Source organism: Salvelinus fontinalis, chromosome 1 (genome assembly GCF_029448725.1).
Source record: "Salvelinus fontinalis isolate EN_2023a chromosome 1, ASM2944872v1, whole genome shotgun sequence".
Taxonomy (NCBI): Eukaryota; Metazoa; Chordata; class Actinopteri; order Salmoniformes; family Salmonidae; genus Salvelinus; species Salvelinus fontinalis.
Window position 1 is genome coordinate 72,145,967 of NC_074665.1, and position 25,387 is coordinate 72,171,353.

General features: G+C 41.0%; 1 protein-coding gene across 2 annotated transcripts in view; it reads left to right on the top strand.

Annotated features, from left to right (window-relative positions):
* The first annotated feature begins 296 nt into the window (after positions 1 to 296).
* Positions 297 to 25,387, top strand: part of LOC129861164 (adenosine kinase-like) — a 256,964-nt gene continuing 231,873 nt past the window's right edge. Inside the window, exons 1-3 of one of the 2 annotated variants that reach the window (XM_055932348.1) lie at positions 297 to 535; positions 2,450 to 2,524; positions 2,613 to 2,666. In XM_055932348.1, the coding sequence (XP_055788323.1) occupies positions 501 to 535; positions 2,450 to 2,524; positions 2,613 to 2,666 (164 nt within the window). In that variant the 5' untranslated portion in view covers positions 297 to 500. Of the gene's footprint in view, positions 536 to 1,103; positions 1,247 to 2,449; positions 2,525 to 2,612; positions 2,667 to 25,387 lie in introns of those variants that run through there. The other variant, XM_055932343.1, reaches the window with a different exon arrangement.

Genomic DNA, 25,387 nt, shown 5'->3' on the forward strand with positions numbered 1-25,387 from the left:
ATATTTAATATTTGAGATTGTTCAAAGTAGCCACCCTTTGCCTTGACAGCTTTGCACACTCTTGGCATTATTGCAACCAGCTGAGGTAGTCACCTGGAATACATTTAAATTAACAGGTGTGCCTAATATGTCTGGATTAATATGGCTGGATTACCTTGGCAAAGGAGAAATGCTCACTAACAGGGATGTACACAAATTTGAGAGAAATAAGCTTTACAGGTTGAGGTTATATTTTTATGTATTAATAGGGCGCCTAGGATATACGTACAAAATAATACGAAATGCTCTGAGACCAGGTTGGTACAGGTGATCTCGGTATTAGCAAAAGTTACCTACATTTTTCTATTGATTATAAATCGAAATCAAAGCTGTCTCACTCTGGAATAGCGAGTCACACATGTTTTAATTCAGGCAATATCGCAAGCCAGCATGTGATAGATTTTTTGTCCAATAAAACGGTCGTTGTGTCTGCAGAGATTAGTGCGGTTGTAGAAGCCAACATGGAGAAAGGCAGAGTGACAGATCAAGTACTTGGGTAAGTGTATCTAACCGTATTTAGAAACTCAATGCTCAGGTGTGTATAAGATGCTGATCAATTTTGGCTTTGTAGTGATGCTTCGTAAACAAGCACAGAGCTGGGTAGGTAGCTAGTGAAAGTAGTATCGATCTGTGCGATACTGGTTCAGGTAGCTAGCAAGAATGCAATGAATTTCCACGTGCAACAATATTGGCGCATAATATCTTGTTCTGACACGCGCTCTTATGAAACGAGATTACACAAGTTGTCATTCTGCTGCTGTGCTTAAATTATTGCATCAGAGAGCACCATAATGCTTATATGGTGGCCATGACGGTCCAAGCTTTGTATCCCTAACCACAGCTGCATTTTCCATGCATGATGCAAAATGGATACGTTGTACATCGGCTATTAATCAGTATGTGCAACAAAGTATCACGTTAGGGAACGCTAATGTTTATTTAAGTAACTAGCTATGCAAACGTGCTAAGGACTGAAAATAGGTGACGTGTGCAGCCAACCACATACCTAGAAAAAAATTATATCGCGCCGCCCAGTGCAGTTCAAGCCAATCCGTTTTGGAAACGGTTTTCGAGGAGGTTCCAGTTTTAGTCAAAATTGCTGCGAAATTAGCACACTGCTATTGCTGGTTGGAATTGAGTAGTAGCTTCACCAGTTTGTTAGGCTAAAGCTATAATCAACCTAAACTGACACAATGACTACTGCAAGGTAAGATTGTTATATTGCTGGGAAGGAAATAATAATTTTCGTATATTGTGTCATGTTTCTCCTGTTATTCCAGTGATAATGGTTAGCTCAAAAGGGAATAACTGAAACATCATAGTGATCGGCTATATCCTATGGACTTCTTGTTAGGGAATGACTTGGAAGAAACTGCAGGATTTGAGGGTCAATTATCTTGTCTTAAGAGTAGAACGTGACCAGAACCTGTCAAAGCTATGAAACCTTGTCAAATATAACAATTTCTTTCAAAGTGTGTGATTAAAATAAATGTACCCTCAGTTACTGCCTATATTGTCCCATTACCATATGGAGTTTAAATGCATTATGGAATGTGCACTGGCCTGCATTTTTCAGGTTTGCTCTGTGTGTGTGCATGCATGCATAGGGTGAAGTTGCTATACAGGCCTTCAGCTGTTAGGTGACACACGAGCTCCACATGTGCCTATGTGATAGCTGCATGTGCCTAAAATATGATGTTGTCAGTGGAATAAACAGTTTAGGCTCCCCATAGTGTGCTGAAACACCCATAGGGGTTTAGTACGATTCTTCATAACCAACACAGTTGCATCATGCATTCATATTCTGTCTGAGTAGGAAGTGCTGATCTAGGATTAGGTCCTCCGTGTCCGTGTAATCTTATTCATTATTATCTAAAAGGCAAAACTGATCCTAGATCAGCACTCTTCCATTGGTCTCCTCTATTAAGACTGACAGTTAAGAGGATATGGTTTAGTTTGATAGAATGATTTGAGTGAGACATGCATATGTTCGCCTCTGCTTAGATCCTGTGTTCTCTCTTCAGTACAGGATTCCTCATGTGTCCCACGTGTTGCTCACAGGGAACAGCTCAGATGACAGACTTGACTTGTCTTAACCCCTTTCACTCTGAGGCGCACAGGACTTCCTCAAATGTGCTCCACTGGTAACAGAGCCACCACAGAAACACAGGGACAGGTGTCACACTGCCTCACTTGGCAGGCCCTAGATCTTTGTCTGGTCACAACCTGTGGGGAACTGAACTTGTTCATGGTTTCGATTTAAGCGATTTGCCGTTCCACCATTTTAGGCAACATTGTCTGAAGACTCTGGGATTTCAGCACTTTCACTATTATTTACTTTGTCACACCAGATGTGGGGATGAGGCCGACTGGAGTGTCTGAGTCATGCTTCTCTATCTTTTCTCTCCAGTGAAAATGCTCTATTTGGGATGGGCAACCCCCTGCTGGACATCTCGGCTGTTGTGGACAAGGACTTCCTCGACAAGTGAGTTTTGAACATAACCATTTTAGACTAAGCTAACCATGCATCTTATCAAATTCTGTTTATTTTAATATTGCTTCTGTCTCAATAGGTATGGACTGAAGCCCAACGACCAGATACTGGCGGAGGACAAGCACAAAGCCATGTGAGTAACGGACTGCTAAAACAGCGACTATTTAACACACACACACTTCAATATTGACTTTTTACTCTCAAATTTAGTCAACTAGAGTTTATTCATACTTCTCCAGAAGCATCTTGGCATAATAAGCAGTACTCAAAATAGCTGACTGGGTGTGTGTCCCAAATGTCACTCTGTTCCCTATTTAGTATGCGACTTTATAGGTCCTGGTCAAAAGTAGTGCACTATATACGGAATATGGTGCAATTCGGGACATGTCCTGGGTGTCTATAAATCTGCCTTTCGTAACGGGGCAACTGCACTTGATCTGGAGATCCCCAAGCATGGCCATGTCACACCCATGCAACTTTCACCATGATCCAACCGTTAGGCACAAGAATGCACCCCAACACTGACTCCGTTATTCTACTACAGTTCACCGTCCAAGCTGCCAAATGGTAGACTATTGGAAATGTATGGCTCATGGATTTTGACAAGGAATTAGAGGACTTGAATAATGTAATATTGTTGAAATGTAGGCTGTGCGCTATTGATTTGCATGCACTTTGCAGCAGTTGTAACTTTGACACTGACTGTAGAGGGATGATTCTCTCTGAACATCTGTGTAGTCTAAATATAGATTCTGATGGAGGAGCTGATGGTTACACAGCCTCAAAAATAACCCTTCTCCACCCTACATTATACAAGGTGCTAATTCACCAACAATATAACCTCAGCCTTGGGGTTAGGCAGCACTTAAAATACCATAGTGTTAGGAGGATATATTAGCCTCCGATGTCTTCTGTTGACACCCAAAGTAGAGCTGGATTTTAGGGATGGTCTGAAATGAGTAGTCTTTCCATTCTGAAGTCAGCACTCCATAGGAATCTAAATGGGGTGTGGTGAGTGGGAGGGTCTTCAGAGGCTGCATTGCCTGGGTCGTATTCATTGGTGCACACCATAGCACAATGTTTTGCAGTGAAAATTAGCATTTGTCCCTCCCTGTTTCATCTGTTTGGTTCATAGTGAATACACCCCTCTTGCAGCAGTTCAGATGACAAGCCTGTGGTCTGTTTTTGATACAGCTATGCTACCTACACTAGGTCGTATGGACAAAAGTATGTGGACACCTGCTCGTCGAACATCTCCTTCCAAAATCATGGGCTTTAATATGGAGGGGGGGGGGCATTTACTGCTATAACAGCCTCCATTCCTCTGGGAAGGTGTTCCACTAGATGTTGGGACATTGCTGCAGGTGCTTGTTTCCATTCAGCTACAAGAGCATTAGCGGGGTTGAATGATTAGGCCTGGCTTGCAGTCGTCATTTCCAATTCATCCCAAAGGTGTTCGATGGGTTTGAGGTAAGGGCTCTGTGCAGGCCAGTCAAGTTCTTCTACACCGATTTCGGGAAATCATTTGCTTTGTGCACAAGGGCATTGTCATGCTGGAAAAGGCCTTCCCAAAACTGTTGCCACAAAGTTGGAAGCACAGAATCGTCTAGATTGTCATTGTATGCTGCAGCGTTAAGATTTGTCGCTCTGGATAAGAGCGTCTGCTAAATGACTTAAATGTAATGTACATTTTCACTGGAACTAAGGGGCCTAGCACGAACCATGAAAACAGCCCCAGACCATTATTCCTCCTCCACAAATCTTTACAGTTGTCACTATTCATTGGGGCAGGTAGCATTCTCCTGGCATCTGCCAAACACAGATTCGGCCGTCGGACTGCCAGATGGTGAAGGCGTGATGCCAGATGGTGAAGGCGTTTCCGCTGCTCCAGAGTACAATGGCGGCAAGCTTTATACCATTCCAGCCAACGGCTGGTATAGCGCATGGGAATCTGAGGCTTGTGTGCGGCTGCTCAGCCATGGAAACTAATTTTATGAAGCTCCCGACTAACTGTTCTTGTGGTGACGTTGCTTCCAGAGGCACTTGGTAGTGAGTTGCAACCAAGGACAGACGATTTTTACGCATTTCAGCCCTCGGTGGTCCCGTTTTGTGCGCTTGTGTGGCCTACCACTTCGCGGCTGAACCGTTGTTGCTCCAAGACGTTTCCACTTCACAATAAGTTGCCAAGGGCGGCTCTAGCAGGGCAGATATTTGACGTACTGACTTGTTGGAAAGGTGGCATCCTATGACGGCGCTACTGTATGTTGAAAGTCACTGAGCTCTTCAGTAAGGCCATTCTACTGTCACTGTTTGTCTATGGAGATTGCATACCCCTGTGCTCGATTTTATACACCGGTCAGCAACGAGTGTGGCAGAAATAGCCGAATCCACTAATTTGAAGTGATGTCCACATACTTTTGTATAGATGCATAGTGTACCTCTAGCCAAAAAGCTTGTGTAAGAAATTTGGTCACTGAATTCCTTTAATTTCCTGTTTTTCCATGTACCATGTGATGTGCTTGCTGCAGAAGGCAGAGTACTCCCCGGAGATCTCTAAAGGGGGAAACCAATAATCCACAGTAGTACTGTAATAAGATTATTAAATATATTTTTTTGCTTGCTTCATGCTAAAACTTTGCATTGTGGAACGTTTTAGGCTATTGCTTTGGATGGGGACTTTTTTTCTCTGTGTCATAAGAAAACAAGGCGATTTGGCTGAACGTGTGCCGTGGAATAATGAAGTGAATTTTTACCAAGTGAAACTGGTTTGATGCTTGTATTTTAGATGGACCCTTTAGCACGAGCAGTAGATCATCTCTATTGCATGCCAGATCACTGACCAGTAGTTCAGGTGTGGTGTTTCTACTGTAAAGCAGCCTTATCAGCAGTGTAATTCAGTCTCCCCAGCAGGCAGAACATCGGACACAAAGAGAATAGTGTTATCTTTGGCATCACAGATACTATGCAGTTCTGTTCTGTCCTCATCAACAATGGCTGCATTCTTTGTCGCCGTTTCCACATCACCAGGACTGGCTCTGTTGGAGTAGTTCAGTATAGAGGAAACCTATTTAGTAAACCTTATTTTTGTAGACTATAGAGTGTATAACCCCTCGTCACCTGGTTCCTCTCTTTCTTCCTAAGTTCCTACCTTCTAAGGAGTTTATCCTAGCCACTGTGCTTCTGCCTCTTCATTGCTTGCTCTTTTTCGATTTTAGGCTGGTTATCTGGAATGCACTTTGACAACTGCTGATGTAAAATGCTTCATAATATACATTTACTTGATATAAGTAAGCTAAGTAGTATGAAGTATCCCTCAGTTTCAGTGCCTGTTTGGTTATAGCCTACACTACAGCTTACTCCACTGCCATACAGTCTACTCATTTACTTGTGGAAATTAGAGCTGGGCGACTTGGACCAAAGTCCATATTGATGTGATAAATAGAAATAAGTTTAAAACATTTCATGTGCAACAGTTTAAAATGATCCTTTAAAAAAAAAACTACTAGTTTTGATTTTATTTACCCAGGTAGGCCAGTTGAGAACTTGTTCTCATTTACAACTGCGAACTGGTCAAGATAAAGCAAAGCAGTGCGACAAGTGTTACACATGGGATGGGATAAACAAACGTACAGTCAATAACACAATAGAAAAATCCACGTACAGTGTGTGCAAATGTAGGGAATAGAGGTGTAATAATTACAATTTAGCATTGATACTGGAGTGATAGATGTGCAAGTACAGCTATTGTGGTGCAAGAGGGTTAGTAATAATATGGGGAAGAGGTAGTTGGGTGTGCTATTTACAGAATGGCAGTGTACAGTGATCGGTAAGCTGCTCTGACAGCAGATGCTTAAAGTTAGAGAGGGAGATTTGACTTAAAAAAAAAATAATAATTCTTTATTCGTTCCAGTCATTGGCAGCAGAGAACTGGAAGGAAAGGCGGCCGAAGTAAGTGTTGGCTTTGGGGATGACCAGTGCAATATACCTGCTGGAGCGTGTGCTATGGGTGGGTGTTGCTATGGTGACCAGTGAGCTGTGATAAGGCGGGGCTTTACCTAGCAACGACTTATAGATGACCTGGAGCCAGTGGGTTTGGCGACGGTTATGTAGTGAGGACCAGTCAACGAGAGCATACAGGCCACAGTAGATAGTATATGGGGCTTTGGTGATAAAACAGACAGCACTGTGACATCCAGTTTGCTGAGTGGAGTGTTGGGGGCTATTTTGTAAATGACATCGCCAAAGTCGAGGATCGGTAGAAAAGTCAGTTTTACGAGGGTATGTTTGGCAGCATGATTGAAGGAGGCTTTGTTGCGAAATAGGAAGCCGACTCTAGATCTAATTTGATGGTTGTAGCCATCAATTGTCCTATTAACAATCACCCATATTAGCAAACAAATGTAATTTCAAACTTCATATTTCTTTAATATAGGCTTATTGTAATGATCGATATCAGCAAAATGCCTAGGGTAAAGTCAGGGTTTCCCTAACTCTGTCCTGGCCCACCACAGATGGAACAATGAAACAGATATTTCACCGGATGTATAAATGTGAAGCATCCAGTGGCCGACAGTGGGAGAAGATGGAACGAGATGGATTTGGCCAACATTTAGCAAATTCTCGTTTTTTATTATTTTATTTTTTACATTTGATCTAAATACAGTTTTCTGTTCCCAAAACTAAAATCTGTTACAAACCTAAGCTTTTATGTTTTTATTGACTTTACCCTTTGCCGAAGTTTTAAAAAGTTGCGTTGTTTAGGAGTGCAAAGGTGAATTGAGTTATTGCACGCGTGCACTTCAGCGTAGGCGTTCCCTTACGGAAATATGCAAATGAATGATAGAACGTGCCAATAGGATCTCGCTACCTCGTACTTGGCTCTACCCAACTCCTTGCTTGTTCCATTTGAAGCCTTTTCCAGAAATGAGAATTACACCAAAATAAAGCAGTTGTCTGAGGATGGTGCTGGACCATCTGGCATACAGTAAAAAGGGGACAGTTTGATTCATCTTTTAAATAAAGGTTAAAATCCAGGTCATGCTTTTGAGGTCGTTGGACAGTATTAGTATTATGAATCAATGAAGTTCATGTTTGGTTATAGAGTTTACTGTACTGCCACACTTAGCTTGTGGTGACTAGCCTAGTTTTAGGTCGACTTTTGGTAGCCCTTTGTCTGCACTGATTGTAGCAACCCAAACAAGTCTGGCATGATGCCAAGTTGTCTAACTGGACCTTAACCTTGGACCTTGGTGATTAGCATTATATGGCAAACAAGCCCCTTTATCAAAGCTTACCCTTGTGTGCCACTTCCAAATTCACAAACCCAAACTGGTTAGTGCTCTTAGTCTTTTTTCCATTTCTTTAGTGGTACAAATATCACTTGGGGCGCTCTCAACTCCAGTCCTGTCTGAATTCAATTATCTAGATAATCCTGTTAACATTATAGATGAACCATCTCTGGTACAGTGTACGCCGTCCTCACTCCCCTTCCAGTCATATCTGGCCATAGAAATAAAATTACTAGAACAGGTATATCCCTTCAGACTTCCGCAATAGTACAGTGCAATATCCATTCTAGTAATTGTGTTTCTCTGCCATCAACTCTCCTCTCTGTTATTTCTGGCCAATGGTTCACCACTACCAGTCTGATAACTGTATTCAAATAGGTCCTGTCCTCCCTGTCCATGTAATCTTTAGTAATTCAAATCTACAAGTCAAAACTGATTCCATATTTGAGGTTCTACTCTGAGATGCTTTACGAATACAAGCTCTGATACTGTTCAGTCAGGACAGCAGGTGAAGATGCTCATTAATCCAAACATGATCCAGCTACATTGACCTCTTTCAACGCTATAGCTGTTTTAATCATCAAAGGTATATCAATGTTGCAACAAAAGATCCCTGACTGCCTTGTCCTCCAGTCTAGTACGATCACAATGGCCTACTTCGTTATTACATTGGACTGTGCAAACTAATACAGGATTTACAGTTGAAGAAAGGGGGTGGGATCTCCCTCAGTGTAAATGTAGTGTATGAATATGGTACAGATAATCCATCAGATTCACTGACTAACCACCAGACTCGGGATATGCATCCCAATGGCTACATAGTCCCTGATCTAGGGCCCACTATATAGGGTGCCATTTCGGACGCATCCATGGCCTGTTCACATTAGTCTGTCTTCCATATATGGAAGTCTTCTCTTCTAATGGTTCCCACTGCTCCTCAGGCTCATTGCCTGTTCATTTGACTGCATGTAGTTTCAAATGATGCTGCAAGAATGCTCCTCACTCATGGTACTAAGCATACCTCCAGTCTGTTTCAGAAGTGATTCTGAGAGGGCATGGTGATGGTTGGTGAGAGACTTGCACAGGATGTGCTTTGGTTTCAGTAGTTATCTTGTCATCTTAACATTGTTCTATTTTAAGGTGGTGATCATGAAGTCAGATTTTGCTTTCAAAATGGGGCAGTGTGTACTTAAGTTTCATCTTGACTTTATGTTTTACTTGATATAATTAATTGTACAGCGTTGGTTACATTTAGTAGCCTATTCATGCACTTGTTTTAATACCGTCTGAGTAAATACATTTTTAAATGTAACTACATGCATAAGGAAATGTATCAATAGTTTTTTGGGGTTATCTGGATGACACTGCCACCATGTGGTTGGAAATGGATCCTCATGGTCACATTACAGTACCATGCAGGATAAACAGAATATCTAGACTATCCTCTTTCTCCTGCAGGTGGCAAGTTTATTTAAAAAATAATAGATATTTTTCTTTTTTGATTTAACATTACAACATTATAAAACACCTCAAATCTGCAAAATATTACAATAAGAGAACCATAAAGTATATGCTATTTTATGTTAAATGGGCTTTGTAGAGTCACATTCACTATTATGACTAAAATGTATAGGCACTATGTTAATTAGGCTAGAACATTCAATTAGTCTGTTAGATGACTGAATGAAACCTTGTAATCATCGTCAGTAAGGGCCCACAGGGAAACATTCAACAGCGTGCTGTCTAAACTGGACCTGTTCACATTCATTTTATGTCGCCTCCGTCTGTCCATTAATGGATTACTTTCTCGTCTTAGCGCTGACGGCATGACTACTTTCAGAGGTTGTTTGCTCACAGCAATTAAGTTCATAAGCGCTCCGCTCATCCCTCGTTCTGTTTTATTTTCTCTTCTGTGCTAAATGCAGATTAGCGGTGTCACAATGGCATCCAGAACCAGAGTAAACTGCTCATTATGCAGAGTGACCCGCTGCTGCTGTATGAATTATGCAAAGGACTGTGTGTCGGTGTGTTTTAGTAGCTGGCTCTTATTAGCATTCTAGATGGATGAATGGTTGGGAGGAGAGACATTGTGTCCCAAATGGCACCCTATTCTCGACAGTGCACTACTTCTGACGAGAGCCCTATAGTGACCGGGCTGACTCTGCAGTGGGGCATCAGGCAGGGTTGAGGATCATCGCACACGACACAGGAGATCAGTGGAGGTACCGCTCCTTTCGTCTGTCACACACACCGCCCCCTGTGTACACACAAACACGTAAACACACACACACTCACCTGCTGGTGTTGTGCAGTTCCATCTGCTTACTGTGAAGAAAAGAACAAAGGTTCTTCCTGCCTCCTCTCGTCTCTGAGTACAAGCTAAACATCATGGCTCCTGGCTCTGTGTATGTGTAATACATTTGGCTCTGTAAACACACTTGAATCCCCTATTTGTATTCATTCCTCCCTCTGTCCCTCCCTCTTCATGTCTATTGCTCTTTCTATTCACCCTCCTTCTATCTGTTTCTATCCCTCCCTCTCTCGTCTCTCTTTCTAACGAGAGGGAATCGTGAGTGTTGGAAACCCCCAAAGGATCTATCCTGGTGTGTCAGGCAGGGAAGGAGTGAACGGCTGTGTGTGTCTGGCGGCGCGTTGCATGTCTGTGTGCATGCAAGCGTGCGTGTCAGGCTGCATGTGCTATCCATCGTGCCACTTCACTGGATGCACTCATGCTTGGCTGAGTGTGTAGATGGACCACTAAAACTCCCCCACACACACACTACAGCCCCAACCCCAGTCTGTTTTACACAGTGCTGTATCTATATGTATTGTAGTACAGTACTCAAGGCATCTACGGAAACACATTAGGGTCATACTGTACGTCCTGCTCCCTGACTCAGTGTAGAGGTCAAAGGTCATAGACCCACATCCATCATTGACACCAGTCAAGGCAGCACACCTCAACTGCCATGTTTCTCAGCCTTGCAATGATTAATTTATGTATATTAAATCAAACCATTACCCCCCCCCCCCCGAAAGGCAAAGCTCTCAACTGAGATATTCAATTGCGTTTAGGGGGCTATCAGAACTGATCTAAACACCTACATGAATTCTATGTATTTTCTTTTAACTACGCAAGTCAGTTAACAACATTCTTATTTACAATGACGGCCTAGGAACCGATTTTTACCTTGTCAGCTCGGGGATTCAATCTAGCAATCTTTCGGTTACTTTTAGTGGTATAAAACCTGGGTATAAAAAGTCTAGATTGTGGCATTCAGTCAAATTGGTTAACATAGGTCAGTAATCACATTGGTTATTATTCCTTATGTCACCTCTGTATTTTAAGCATGCTGCGGTCTCATGATGGCTGATGCAATCTCAATTAAATGTCCTTCTCCTTTAATAGTAATATCCCCCTGGTATTGGCAGTCTCTGCCAGCAGCTGGCGCTAGAACCACCAATGAAACACCACTGAACTGATTATGGGTGGAACAAATATACCCACATTTCTATGCATGTGGGCGTTCTGGTGTTTTAGAATTATGATGTGGGTGTCTCAATCGCGCATGTTCAGAGAGCAGTTGAGATCATGCTCTCCCTCACAGCTATTTCTTTCACAGCTGTTTTCTTTGAATCTCCCTCCCTCTGATGCGCTATAACTGTGTCCCAAATGGAACCCTAGTCCCTTTATAGGTCATTACTTTGGACTAGGATTCTGGTCCACGGTAGTGCACTATGTAGTGAATAGGGTGGCATTTGGGATGCAGGCGATGCATCCTCACACGCGTATAGCAGTGCTGTTAGGAGACCTGAGTGGTGCAAAGCATTCCCTGTGTGTTTTAAAGTTCACACTGGTTGCCCCAGCAGGAGAGCTGCGATTGATTATTTTTTTATATATATATGACACGTGCTCAGCGCATGAATCCTCATCAGCAGGATGCTGGTAGCAACCTCGGAGATGAGCGAACGAGACGTCTCAAAGGCTTTGTATTCAGACTTCTTCAAATTTCAATCCTCCCAGGGGACTACAGACGGAGAAGAAGCCTGTCTCTCTCGCTCTCATAGAAACATGCATATACACACTCACTTTTTTAAAATGTTTTATATATATATAATATACACAGTTGAAGTTTAAATGCATTTGGCTAAGGTGTATGTAAACTCAGTTTTTCACAATTCCTGACATTCTATCCTAGTAAAGATTCCCTGTCTTAGGTCAGTTAGGATCACCACTTTATTTTAAGAATATGAAATGTCAGAATAATAGTACAGTGATTTATTTCAGCGTTTTCTTTCATCACATTGCCAGTGGGTCAGAAGTTTACATACTACACAATACTAATTGAGTGTATTGCCTTTTAAATTTAACTTGGATCAAATGTTTCGGGAAGCCTTCCATAAGCTTCCCACAATAAGTTGGGTGGATTTTGGCCCATTCCTCCTGACAGAGCTGGTGTAACGGAGTCAGGTTTGTAGGTCTCCTTGAGGTCAGGGCTTTGTGATGGCTACTCAACTTTGGAAGTATGCTTGGGGTCATTGTCCATTTGGAAGACCCATTTGCGACCAAGCTTTATCTTCCTGACTGATGTCTTGAGATATTGCTGCAATATATCCACAATTTTCTTTCCTCATGACGCCATCTATTTTGAAGTGCCCCAGTCCCTCCTGCAGCAAAGCACACCCACAACATGATGCCGCCACCCCCGTGCTTCACAATTGGGATGGCGTTCTTCTGCTTGCAAGCATCCCCCTTTTTCCTCCAAACACAACAATGGTCATTATGGCCAAACAGTTCTATTTTTGTTTCAGACCAGTGGACATTTCTCCAAAAAGTACGATCTTTGTCCTCTTGTGCAGTTGCAAAACGTAGTCTGGCTTTTTTATGGTGGTTTTGGAGCAGTGGCTTCTTCCTTGCTGAGCGGCCTTTCAGGTTATGTCGATATAGGACTCGTTTTACTGTGAATATAGATACTTTTGTACCGGTTTCCTCCAGCATCTTCACAAGGTCCTTTCCTGCTGTTCTGGGATTGATTTGCACTTTTCGCACTAAAGTACGTTCATCTCTAGGAGACAGAATGCATCGCCTTCCTGAGCGGTATGACAGAAGTCTCCCCATGGTGTTTATACTTGCGTACTATTGTTTGTACAGATGAACGGGTTACCTTCAGGCATTTGGAAATTGCTTCTAATTTTGAACCAGACTTGTGGAGGTCTACAATTTCTTTTGAGGTCTTGGCTGATTTCTTTTAATTTTCCCATGATGTCAAGCAAGGAGGCACTGAGTTTGAAGGTAGGCCTTGAAATACATCCACAGATACACCTCAATTGACTCAAATGATATCAATTAGCTTATCAGAAGCTTTTAAAGCCATGACATTTTCTGTAATTTTCCAAGCTGTTTAAAGGCACAGTCAACTTAGTGTATGTTGACTTCAACTGTGTGTATTATATTTAATCCCTGAACAAAAGTATACAAAACAAATATAAATGCAACAATTTTAAAAGATTTTATATAATGAAATCAGTGGATTGAAATAAATAAATGAGGTCCTAATCTCTGGATTTCATATAACTGGAAATACAGATGGCCCCCTCCAAAAAAAGGGGGCTCAGGATATCGTCACGGTTTCTCTGTGCATTAAAATTGCCATTGATGTTAAAATGCAATTGTGTTCATTGTCTGTCGTTTATGCCTGCTTATAACCCCACCGTGGGGCACTCTGTTCACAACGTTGACATCAGCAAACTGCTTGCCCACATGACGCCATACACGTGGTTGTCAGCCGGCTGGACGTAAGGCCATATTCTCTGAAACGACATTGGAGGTGGCTTATGGTAGAGAAAATATTTAAGTTCTCTGGCAACAGCTCTGATGAACATTCCTGCAGTCAGCATGCCAATTGCACACTCCCTCAACTTGAGACATCTGCGGTGTTGTGACAACTGCACATTTTAGTTGCCTTTTATTGTCCCCAGCACAAAATGCACCTGTAATGTTCCACCACACCTGTCAGGTGGATGGATTATCTTGGGAAAGGAGAAATGCTCACTAACAGGGATGTAAACAAATGTGTGTGCACATTGAGAGAAATAAGCTATAAGGTTGTATGGAATATTCCTGGGATCTTTTATTTCAGCTCATTAAACATGGGAACAACACTTGTTGCATTTGTTCAGTGTAAATACATGCACAAACGTGTGTGTGTTCCCACGACCCCTCCATAAGGCAGATAACCAGTGGTGGGGCAGCGGCGGTGACCTGTTTCAGAGAAAATATAAACTGATCCTCATGACCAAATATACTCAAGTGTTGGTTTATTTCAAGGACAACACCAGTCCTTTTAATGCTAGCTGAAGGCCCATGGCCTGGAGGGGCTGACTTTTGTTAGAACCCTGGGGATGAGAACTGGCCCGCGTCCACAGAGATGGAAAGAGGTCTCATCTTTGTATCTGTGCCATTATGGCATGTGTGACAGCATGTGCAGCGCCATTGAGGTTATCGACATTATTAAAGTAGTCCAATTTCTTTTCTGTTTGAAAGAAGTTAATATTGGTGATTTGCTGGAGTTTTGACCCAAATCTAGTCATTTATTTTGGCCTCTACGTGTCTAATGTATATCTAAAAGACATTTACAAAGCATAGCACCCAATTTGAAGAGCATGCTCTGATCATTGGCTGATCTATTCCAACCAGTAGGAAACTCCACCCAGTTGACTACTTTATAAAATGGTGTAGGCAGTCAATGGCGCAAAGTCCATGGTTAAACATGTTGAGTCCTTTGTCTCTATGGCTGCGTCCCAAAGGGCACCCTAAGTCCTCTGGTCAAAAGTAGCGCACTATTAAAAAATGACATTTGCAACACAGCTCTTGTTGAAAGTAATATGAGAATAAACATTCACCCCTCTTTGTAGTTTGTTTCAATGTTAAGTGCACAAGTACAGTGAAATGCCTTTCTTGCAATCTCAAAAACATCAATGCAATAATCATCAATCATTTTAATACTAGAAGAAATATGAAGAACACAAGTAAGCATACAATATACAGGTTCAGTACCATATTTACAATGTGCAGGGATACTGGAGTGGTGCAGTCAAAGTATTCAGACCCCTTGACTTTTCCCACATTTTATGTTACAGCTTTATTCTAAAATGGATTAAATACATTTTTCCCCTCAATCTACACCCCATAATGAAGCAAAACTTATTTTTGTATATGTATATTAAAAATGCATACTTTATTTGCATACGTAATCAGGCCCTTTGCTATGAGACTGGAAATGGGTGCATCCTGTTTCCATTGATTATCATTGATGTTTCTACAACTTAATTGGAATTCACCTGTGGTAAATTCAATTGATGGGACATGATTTGGAAAGGCAGAAACCTGTCTATATAAGGTCCCACGGTTGACAGTGCATGTCAACAAAAACCAAGCCATGAGGTCGAAGGAATTGTCCATAGAGCTCCGAGACAGGATTGTGTCGGCACAGATCTAGGGAAGGGTATCAAAAAGGGTACCATTCTGCAGCATTGAAGGTCCCCAAAAACCCCAGTGGACTCCATTCTTAAATGGAAGAGGTTTGGCACCACCAAGACTACCTAGACCTGGCTGCCTGGCCAAACTGAGCAATCAGAGAAGGGCCTTGGTCAGGGAGGTGACTCAGACAAAGTTCCTCTGTGGAGATGGGAGAACCTTCCAGAAGGACAACCATCTCTACAGCACTCGACCAATCAGGCCTTTATGGTAGTGGCCAGACGGAAGCCACTCCTCAGTACAAGGCACATGACAGCCGCTTGGAGTTTAACAAAAGGCAACTAAAGGACTCTGACCATGAGAAACACGATTCTCTGGTCTGATGAAACCAAGTGTCACGTCTGGAGGAAACCTGGCACCATCCCTACGGTGAAGCATGGTGGTGGCAGCATGCTGTGGGGATGTTTTTCAGCGATTTGGGAGGCAAGTCAGGATCAAGGGAAAGTTTAACGGAGCAAAGTACAGAGATCTTGATAAATGTGTTCCATACCTCTACGTTGTAGAATAATAGTGAAGACAACTATGAAATAACACATTTTGGAATCATGTAGTAAAAGTTTGAAACAAATCAAAATGTGAGATTCTTCAAAGTAGCCACCCTTTGTCTTGATGACAGCTTTGCACACTTGGCATTCTCTCAACCAGCTTCATGAGATTTGTCACCTAGAATGCATTTCAATTAACAGGTGTGCCTTTTGTTAAGTTAATTTGAAATGTCTTTCCTTAATGCGTTTGAGCCAATCAGTTGTGTTGTGACAAGGTAAGGGTGGTATACAGAAGATGGCCCTATTTGGTAAAAGACCAAATCCATATTATGGTAAGAACATATCAAATCAGTAAAGAGAAACGACATTCAATCATTACTCTAAGAGATGAAGGTCAGTAAATGCGGAACATTTTAAAGAACTTTGAAAGTTTCTTCAAGTGCAGTTGCAAAAACCCTTAGCGCTATGATGAAACTGGCTCTCATGAGGACCACCACAGGAAAGGAAGACCCAGAGTTACCTCTGCTGCAGAGGATACGTTCATTAGTTAGTCTTGCTTGTGCCAAGAAAAAGGAGCAATGGACATTAGATCTGAGTCCAAATTTGAGATTTTTGGTTCCAACCGCCGTGTCTCTGTGACGCAGAGTAGGTGAACGGAGGATCTCTGCATGTGTGGTTCCCACCGTGAAGCATGGAGGTGCTTTGCTGGTGACACTGTCAGTGATTTTATTTAGAATTCAGAGCACACTTTACCAGCATGGCTACTACACCATTCTGCAGTGATATGCTATCCCATCTGGTTTGTGCTTAGTTCCACTATCATTTGTTTTTCAACAGGACAATGACCCAAAACACACCTCCAGGCTGTGTAAGGGCTATTTGACCAAGGAGAGATATGGAGTGCTGCATTAGATGACCTGGCCTCCACAATCCTTCAACCCAATTGGGATGAGTTGGGCCGCCGAGTGAAGGAAAAGCATTCAACAAGTGCTCAGCATATGTGGGAACTCCTTCAAATGTCACCCTGGAAAAGCATTCTTCATGAAGCTGTTTGAGAATGCAAAGCTGTCATCAAGGCAAAGGGTGACTACTTTGAAGAATCATTTTTTTGTTTTTTTGTTTAACACGGTTTTGGTTACTACATTATTCCATGTTATTTCCGGGGTTTTTTTCAATTTAAAGTTCTTGTTTTTCAACCAAAACACATTCCATGCTCACAGATGTGACACCCCCCCCCCCCCCCAAAAAAATATATATATTAAAAACAAACTTGCAGCAGCACTATCAAGGTTCTTGTTAGCCATTTCCAGCCTTAGCTGAGACGACGAGATAATAATTAGTTTTTACAGCACCTTACACTATTACATAGTTTTGATATCTTCACTGTTATTCTATGATGTAGAAAATAGTAAAAGTAACTAGAATGAGTAGGTTTCCAAACCTTTGCTTGGAACTATGTAAATATGATTTCAGTTTTATTTTTATTACATTTGCTAATGTCTAAACCTGTTCGCTTTGCTTTTATCGTATATTGTGTGTAGATTGAAGGGGGAAATAATTTTTAAAATACATTTTAGAATAAGACTAACGTAACAACAAAATGTGGAGAAACTGAAGGTCTGAATACTTTCCTGAATGCGATATGTAAGGTGACTAATCAACAGGATGTAAAATAAACAGCAGCAGCTTGCGAGTGTGTGTGTGTAGACAGTATAAATGTATGTGTAAGTTAGCAGATGGTGTGAGTGTGCATTGACAGTGTAAAAATTAAAAGGTCAATAAAGATGGGTTAACTCAGTATGTGTAGCTATTTAGCAGTCTTATTGCTTGGGGATAGAAGTTGTTCAGGAGCCTGTTGGTGCCAGACTTGATGCACCGGTACCGATTTGCTGTGCGGAAGCAGTGAAAATAGTCTGTCTTGGGTGGTTGGTGTCTTTTTAATGATTTTTCTGGGCCTTCCTTCCACACTGCCTGATATAGATGTCCTGGTTGGCAAGGAACTCTGCCCCAGTGATGTAATGGGCTATCTGCACAGCCCTCTGTAGCGCCACGCGATTGAGGGCGGTACTCTTGCCATACCAAGCAGTGATGCAGGCTATTTGCAGTGTGTGCACGTGTCAGAGGACAGTCAAACAAACCATACATTGTAGTTTAAACATTGTCTCGTTCTTTAATACCTAGTACTCCATCCTAATGCCCGAATGTTATATCCTGATTAGAAGATTCAATTCATTGCGACGCTTTCTCACAGGTTACAACAGACAGAAGAGAGGCACTCACTACATTTCAGGCATTGAAGGGAAAAGTACATCTATTTCCGAGCGGGGGAGAGATAATTAATGATGCGTTCTGGTGTCGGGATGAGCCTTCCCACTGACTATTGATTTGAAACAAACTGACTAACCCTTTGAAGGCTTTGACAAACAATTTAATTGGGGGGGAAACAACTTTCACCTCACCCTCTCCTCCTTTCATCACCCTCTCCACTTATGAGTACCAAATGGTATCCAATTCCCTATATAGTGCACTACTTTTGAAAATATAGCACTATATAGAGAGTAGATTGCCATTTGGGACGTACTACTCCTTTCATCACATCCCCAAGCTGTTTTCTCCTCTGTGTGACCTATGACCTATAGAAACCATTACTGTGCATCTGGCCTGCTGCCTCTGTACTATATTGGTCCCATGTGACTCTTTTGTTAGAGCATGGGGCATGAAACTCCGGGGTTGTGGGTTAGATTCCCACTGGGGACTAGAGCGTCTGCTAATGTCAAATGTAGTTACACACACAGTTGAAGTTTACATACAGTTAGTTTGGTGTCATTAAAACTAGATTTTCAACCACTCCACAAATTTCTTGTTAACTATCTACTTTGCATGACAAGTCATTTTTCTAACAATTGTTTTAGACAGATTATTTCACTTATCACAATTCTAGTGGGTCAGAAGTTTACATACACTAAGTTGACTGTGCCTTTTTTTTAAACGGCTTGGAAAATTCCAGAAAGTTGTCATGGCTTTAGAAGCTTCTGATAGGCTCATTGACGTCAATTGGAGGTGTACCTGTGGATGTATTTCAAGGCCTACCTTCAAACTCAGTGCCTCTTTGCTTGACATCATAGGAAAATCAAAAGAAATCAGCCAAATCCTCAAAAGAAATTGTAGACCTCCGTCTGGTTCATCCTTGGGAGCAATTTCCAAATGCCTGAAGGTACCATGTTCATCTGCACAAACGATATTACGCATAAACACCATGGGACACCAAGTATAAACACCATGGGACCACGCAGCCATCATACCGCTCAGGAAGGAGACACGTTCTGTCTCCTAGAGATGAACGTACTTTGGTGCAAATCATTCACAGATCAGCAGCAAAGGACCTTGTGAAGATGCTGGAGGAAACGGGTACAAAAGTATCTATCCTCAGTAAAACGAGTCCTATATTGACACAACCTTATGACCAGCGTTATGTTTGGAGGAAAAAGGGGGAGGCTTGCAAGCCGAAGACCGCCATCCCAACCGTGAAGCACTGGGGTGGCAGCATCATATTTTGGGGGTGCTTTGCTGCAGGAGGGATTGGTGCACTTCACAAAATAGATGGCGTCATGAGGGAGGAACATTATGGGGATGTATTGAAGCAAAATGTCAAGACATCAGTCGGGAAGTTAAAGCTTGGTCGCAAATGGGTCTTCCAAATGGACAATGACCCCAAGCATACTTCCACAGTTGTGGCAAAATGGCTTAAGGACAACATAGTCCAGGTATTGGAGTGGTCATCACAAAGCCCTGACCTCAATCTTATAGAAAATTGGTGGGCAGAACTGAAAAAGCGTGTGCGAGCAAGGAGGCCTACAAACCTGACTCAGTTAGACCTGCTCTGTCAGGAGGAATGGGCCAAAATTCACCCAACTTATTGTGGGAAGCTTGTGGAAGGCTATCAGAAACGTTTGACCCAAATACTAATTGAGTGTATGTAAACTTCTGACCCACTGGGAATGTGATGAAAGGAATTAAAGCTGAAATAAATCACTCTACTATTTCACATTCTTAAAATAGTGGTGTTCCTAACTGTTCTAAAACAGGGAATTTTTACTAAGATTAAATGTCAGGTGTATGTAAACTTCCGACTTCAACTGTATTTAAATACTTTTTCATTGTAGAGTGCTTTTCAGTTAGACAGTAATCATTGAACTCTAACATTGAGCAACCATTCCAAAAATAGGATTTAATAAAAAAGGGCAAAAAACATTAAATGAGAATTAAAAAGATAAATAGTAGCTTAGTACTATATATAAGGTGATAACTAAGACTAAAACAATACTGTCTGCTACCAATACAAGGAAGGCTGTCTCAGTTCTGAGAGGATGCACACAGATGGGGAAGATTGGTTCTAGAACTAGTCTCTGCTCTACTTCAGATGCCTAGCTGTTTAAAACTAAGATTGTCCAAATATTTTAAAACAATTTGTCGTTTTGTAGAGCAAAACTGTTTGGTCCTACGCAGCGCATGGATCCCTTTTGTGCACTCAACGTTGTTGATCCGTTGAGTTTCCATTTAGGCCTATTTGTCAGAACTGTGAAACCAGCTGTATAGCCCACTGGCTTTAAAAATTATTATTTTTTTAATTAAAGAATGTTGGTCAATGTTGTCTGCTTTTCATTAAATCTTGCATAGCTGTTCTTATGGCCTAAAATACATTGTTCATATGGGCAGAATATTAGCTGTAGATGGTTGAGGTACAGTATGATGATGGAAGATGGATGCGTCAATTATTTTGACAACAGCGGAGTGGCTTCCCCAAGCTGCATAATAACAGTGCCTAAAACTACTTGATTCATCAGTGGTGCATTATTTTTGCTGCTCTAACAAGGCAGTAAAGACAATGGGATAAAAAATATTTTTTTCAAATTACCACAATCATGAGACTCAGATGTCGGAAAAGCGAAGAAACCTTTTTGCCCGTCACGACCTGAACCAAGACAGGAGCAGTCCCTGTACTGGCAGCATTTCATCACTGGTAAGTCTAATCGATTTTAGAGTTTAGTTTGTTTGTTCAGGGCTACAACACAAGTGTGCTGTTGGGAGGACTGGAATTGGAAACCACTGCTGTAGGCCTATTGCTGCATTGGCATTGCATGCCATTATGAGCTGCAAAATGGGTTCACATGGCTGATTATCCTGAGGGGGGAAAAAAGAGACAAACTAATTGGAGAGCTTACGACTGAACAAAATGGTAATGTTCATTGAGAATACATCTCAGCAACCCAGACAAATTAGATGGATTCCCTTCCACTCTTTATTGCAGGATTGTGATCTGTGATGACTCAACATTGATACTAGCTAATCTTGAATAGTAAGTTAACAATTTAAAACAAGTTAATACCTTCACTTCAAAGAATCACTCATACTGAACAAAAATATAAACATGTTTTTTTTTAAATGTATTATTTAACCAGGTAGGGCAGTTGAGAACAAGTTCTCATTTACAACTGACCTGGCCAAGAGAAAGCAAAGCATTGCGACAGTTACACATTGGATTAACAAATGTACAGTCAGTAACAATAGAAAAAAATCTACGTACAGTGGGTGCAAATGTAGTAAGATTAGGGAGGTAAGGCCATAGTGGCGAAATAATTACAATTTAGCAATTAACACGAGTGATAATGTGCAGAAGATGAATGTGCAAGTAAATAGATATTTATGTAAAGAGTTGGTCATTTTTCATGAGCTGAAATAAAAGAACCCTCAAATGTTCCATATGTACAAAGCTTATTTCGCTAATTTTGTGCACAACTTTGTTTACATCCCTGTTAGTGAGCATTTCGACTTTGCCAAGATAATCTACCTGACGTGTGGCATATCATTAACAGCATGATCAGTACACAGGTGCACCTTGTGCTGGGGACAATAAAAGGCAGTTCTTAAATGTGCTGTTTTGTGTCACAACACAATGCCACAGATGTCTCAAGTTTTGAAGGAGTGTGCAATTGGCATGCTGACTGCAGGAATGTCCAGCAGAGCTGTTGTCACAATTTTAACGTTTTAATGGGTTTTAGAGAATTTGGCAGTATGTCCAACCGGCTTCACAACCGCAGAACATGTGTAACCACCCCAGCCCAGGCCTGGCTCCCAAGTTCATGGGCCTATGCCCACCCATGTCTGCGCCCCTGCCCAGTAATGTGAAATCCATAGATTAGGGCCACATTTATTTCAATTTACTGATTTAACTTATTTGAACTAGAACTCGACAAAAATAAAACAATTTAAGATTTTGCTAAGTATAATTTCAAAGTGTACAAATAAGCTAACTCAAATGTAAAGTTTGGACATCTTAGTGACAAGTAGGTTGTTGTTATTATTACTAAAGCGTAATGTCAGGGGAACAATAGCAGAGGTGGCCAACCTCAGTCTACTGATCCCTGATCTATTGGGTGAGCAGACTTCTGTTCCAGCCCAACAAGGGCTGTTCCAGCCCAACCAGTTTTAATAGGTTTATACATTGTTACATTTTAAACTTTCTATTTTCAAAATTAGCGAACATAGGTACACCTATAATCCATGGTATTCGTTGGGACCTCATCTGCAGACAGAGTTTCACGGCCCCCAAGGACAGAAAACACACAGGCTGCATTATACTCATTCGACAGTACTGAATATTATTTTGTTCTCTCTGTCCTCAGTTCTTCTTGCTAGGGACTGGAACTAGATAATCTTTTCATAATGTCCTCCTATAAAGGTACCTACCCTATCCAGAGTAGTCTACACTCCCTTCTCTGACAGCTGGAACCGCTTGCTAGTCCTTTCATCTTCTTCCATAGCTGTCAGTTGGCTAGCTACAAATGCATTTAAAGTTACAATGATAAATACATCAAAATAACTAGCTAATATGAAGTTAGCAGGTTGATATTTAATTCACTTGGCTAGCTATACAGTATGTAAAGTTAGCTAGCTATCAAACATTGTTAGCCGCTGATTTGAGTTAGCCTGCACGCAAAGTTTCTGTAGCAAGCTAGCCATAGCCAATGGCTAGATCGTTTTCTTTTTCTTAAAAAAAAACAACTTACTTGAATAGATTATCCTGCTGCCTTTTGTTTTTTGGGTCCGTAATTTTTCTAAATGGGCAGTTTTCCCGAAATTTCCGGTGGTACTGTAGCAAAACACAGCCAGCCATGTGGACAATGGAGGACTTCCACCAGACTGGGTCTTCCAACATGGTGCCTGGTTCTTTGCTTGGTGATTTGACACAACTGCAAGCCCTCTATAGGCTACCAAACTTTGATCAGTTAACATTTCATGCTGCAAAAGACCACCATTTGTACGTTTTCAATGAAAAAAATACTGTCACAACTATTTAAAAAAAAAAAAAACTTTCTGTTTTGACACACAATGTAATAATAGCCTATGATTTAAAGGCTTCGGCTATACTGGGCTCTCGCCATCATTATTCACATTCCAATTCAATCAAGTCGCAATTATCAGCTTTGGTATTGACATCCGTGAGCAAGCTTTCTGAATAAGGAGCGATACATGGGTAGGTCTACCAGGGGAAAACATCTGAAAATGAAATCCAATGTTTATATAAAATGTCTGGCTTTTCCCTTATGTTTGAACAGTTGAGTAAGTCCATTTGTCCTATTGTTTCATTTAGTCTTGATACATTTGTTTTGCTATTTCAAAAGAACAGAATACCATATTTTGAGTTGGCTGTATAGGCTAATATACTAAAGATCTGCGGTTCAATTTTAAGGCAAGGGCATCTTTTTAAATTATATTCATTTTTCTTGATAGGATGTAGTCAATTTTTAGGGTTTTGAAATCAGTGTTTTTGTCCCTCCCATTGTTCCCATTTTGTCAATAAAAACAACACTAACATTGGACTGTTGTAAAATCCTGCCCTGGTACGACACTTGCATTCAAATTATTTGAATAAACATTTGAACCTGTTTAATAATAATTCCTACATTTTTAGCCTGTATAGTTTGGACTGTCCTTTTCGCAATGAATGAAACATCAAAACATAGAAAAACCATGTGTGAATCAGCTGATTGTTGTAACAGTGTTTGAGTTCAATGTCAAATTTCACAGCTAAATGCTTATTGTATTGATAGGCAAACAACACTGCCATTAATGCAAAGAACGATTTTGGACAAAATGTTTATTAGAATGTATAAAAATTAACAATCCCGTGATGCCCAAATGAAGGTTTTAGTTTTAGGTCATACTTAAATGTAAAATACTAATAGGCCACAAACTAAAGAAGACTATCTTATTAACTTAAGATTCTCATCAAGACAGGCAGACGGTACAGACAAAGTACAGTAAGCTATACCTTGCACAAGAAGAGTATAGGCTATTTTAAGAGAATTAATGCAAATGTATGCTGCTCATGAACAATAACTATGCCCAATTGATTACCTTTTTCAAACTATCCTCTTTGAACTGCCGGATCTGGATAAATGGCTTTGAAAGTCCAATGGTCTAATTGCAAGTCATTCATACGCTAATAATCCAAATTTTCTGCTATCGGCTCTTAACCAACCATGCTTTTTTTGTTTTTTTGCGTTGTTCGTAACGTGTTTTGTACATAATGTTGCTGCTACTGTCTCCTTTATGACCGAAAAGAGCTTCTGAACTGGGATTACTCACCTCATGACGCCTAGCAAAATCTGAAAAGCGGTTCCTTCATTTATTCCATAGGATATTTTTAGATTCACTTAAAATAAGGTCTGTTTCGTGTAGGCTTACATCACCGTGCCAATTTTATAACTGTAGATATCCATAGGACAAGGTAACTCTGATCAATCTTGGCTAATTATAAGCGAAGATTAAAAAAAATTGTAGGGTGGATTTATGAAAATATGTTGACAAACGTTACCCTATCCTAGTGAGATTTACACGGGTATCAAAACGTCGAGGCGGTTTAAGCCTGCACGTAACACAGACCTTATTTGAAGTAGATCAAGACATTCTCTATGGAAGACATGAACGGTAAAATAACGAAGGAACCCCTTTCAAATTCAGCCGCAAGTTATTACAGGAATTATAACGCGTTGCCTATTTCTCTCTAAACCATATACCTTTGACTAATCCAGAAAATATCACCTCAAACAAAACGTTTATTCCGTTCCGTATTTTATCTAACGGGTGGCATCCATGAGTCTAAATATTCCTGTTACATTGCACAACCTTCAATGTTGTCATAATTACGTAAAGTTCTGGCAAATTAGTTTGCAAAGAGCCGAGCGGCCCAAACTTGCATACACCCTGACTCTGCGTGCAATGAACGCAAGAGAAATTACACAATTTCACCTGGTTAATATTGCCTGCTAACCTGGATTTCTTTTAGCTAAATATGCAGGTTTAAAAATATATACTTGTGTATTGATTTTAAGAAAGGCATTGATGTTTATGGTTAAGTACACATTGGAGCAATGACAGTCATTGATTGATTGTTTTTTATAATATAAGTTTAATGCTAGCTAGCAACTTACCTTAACTTACTGCATTCGCTAACAGGCAGGCTCCTCGTGGAGTGCAATGC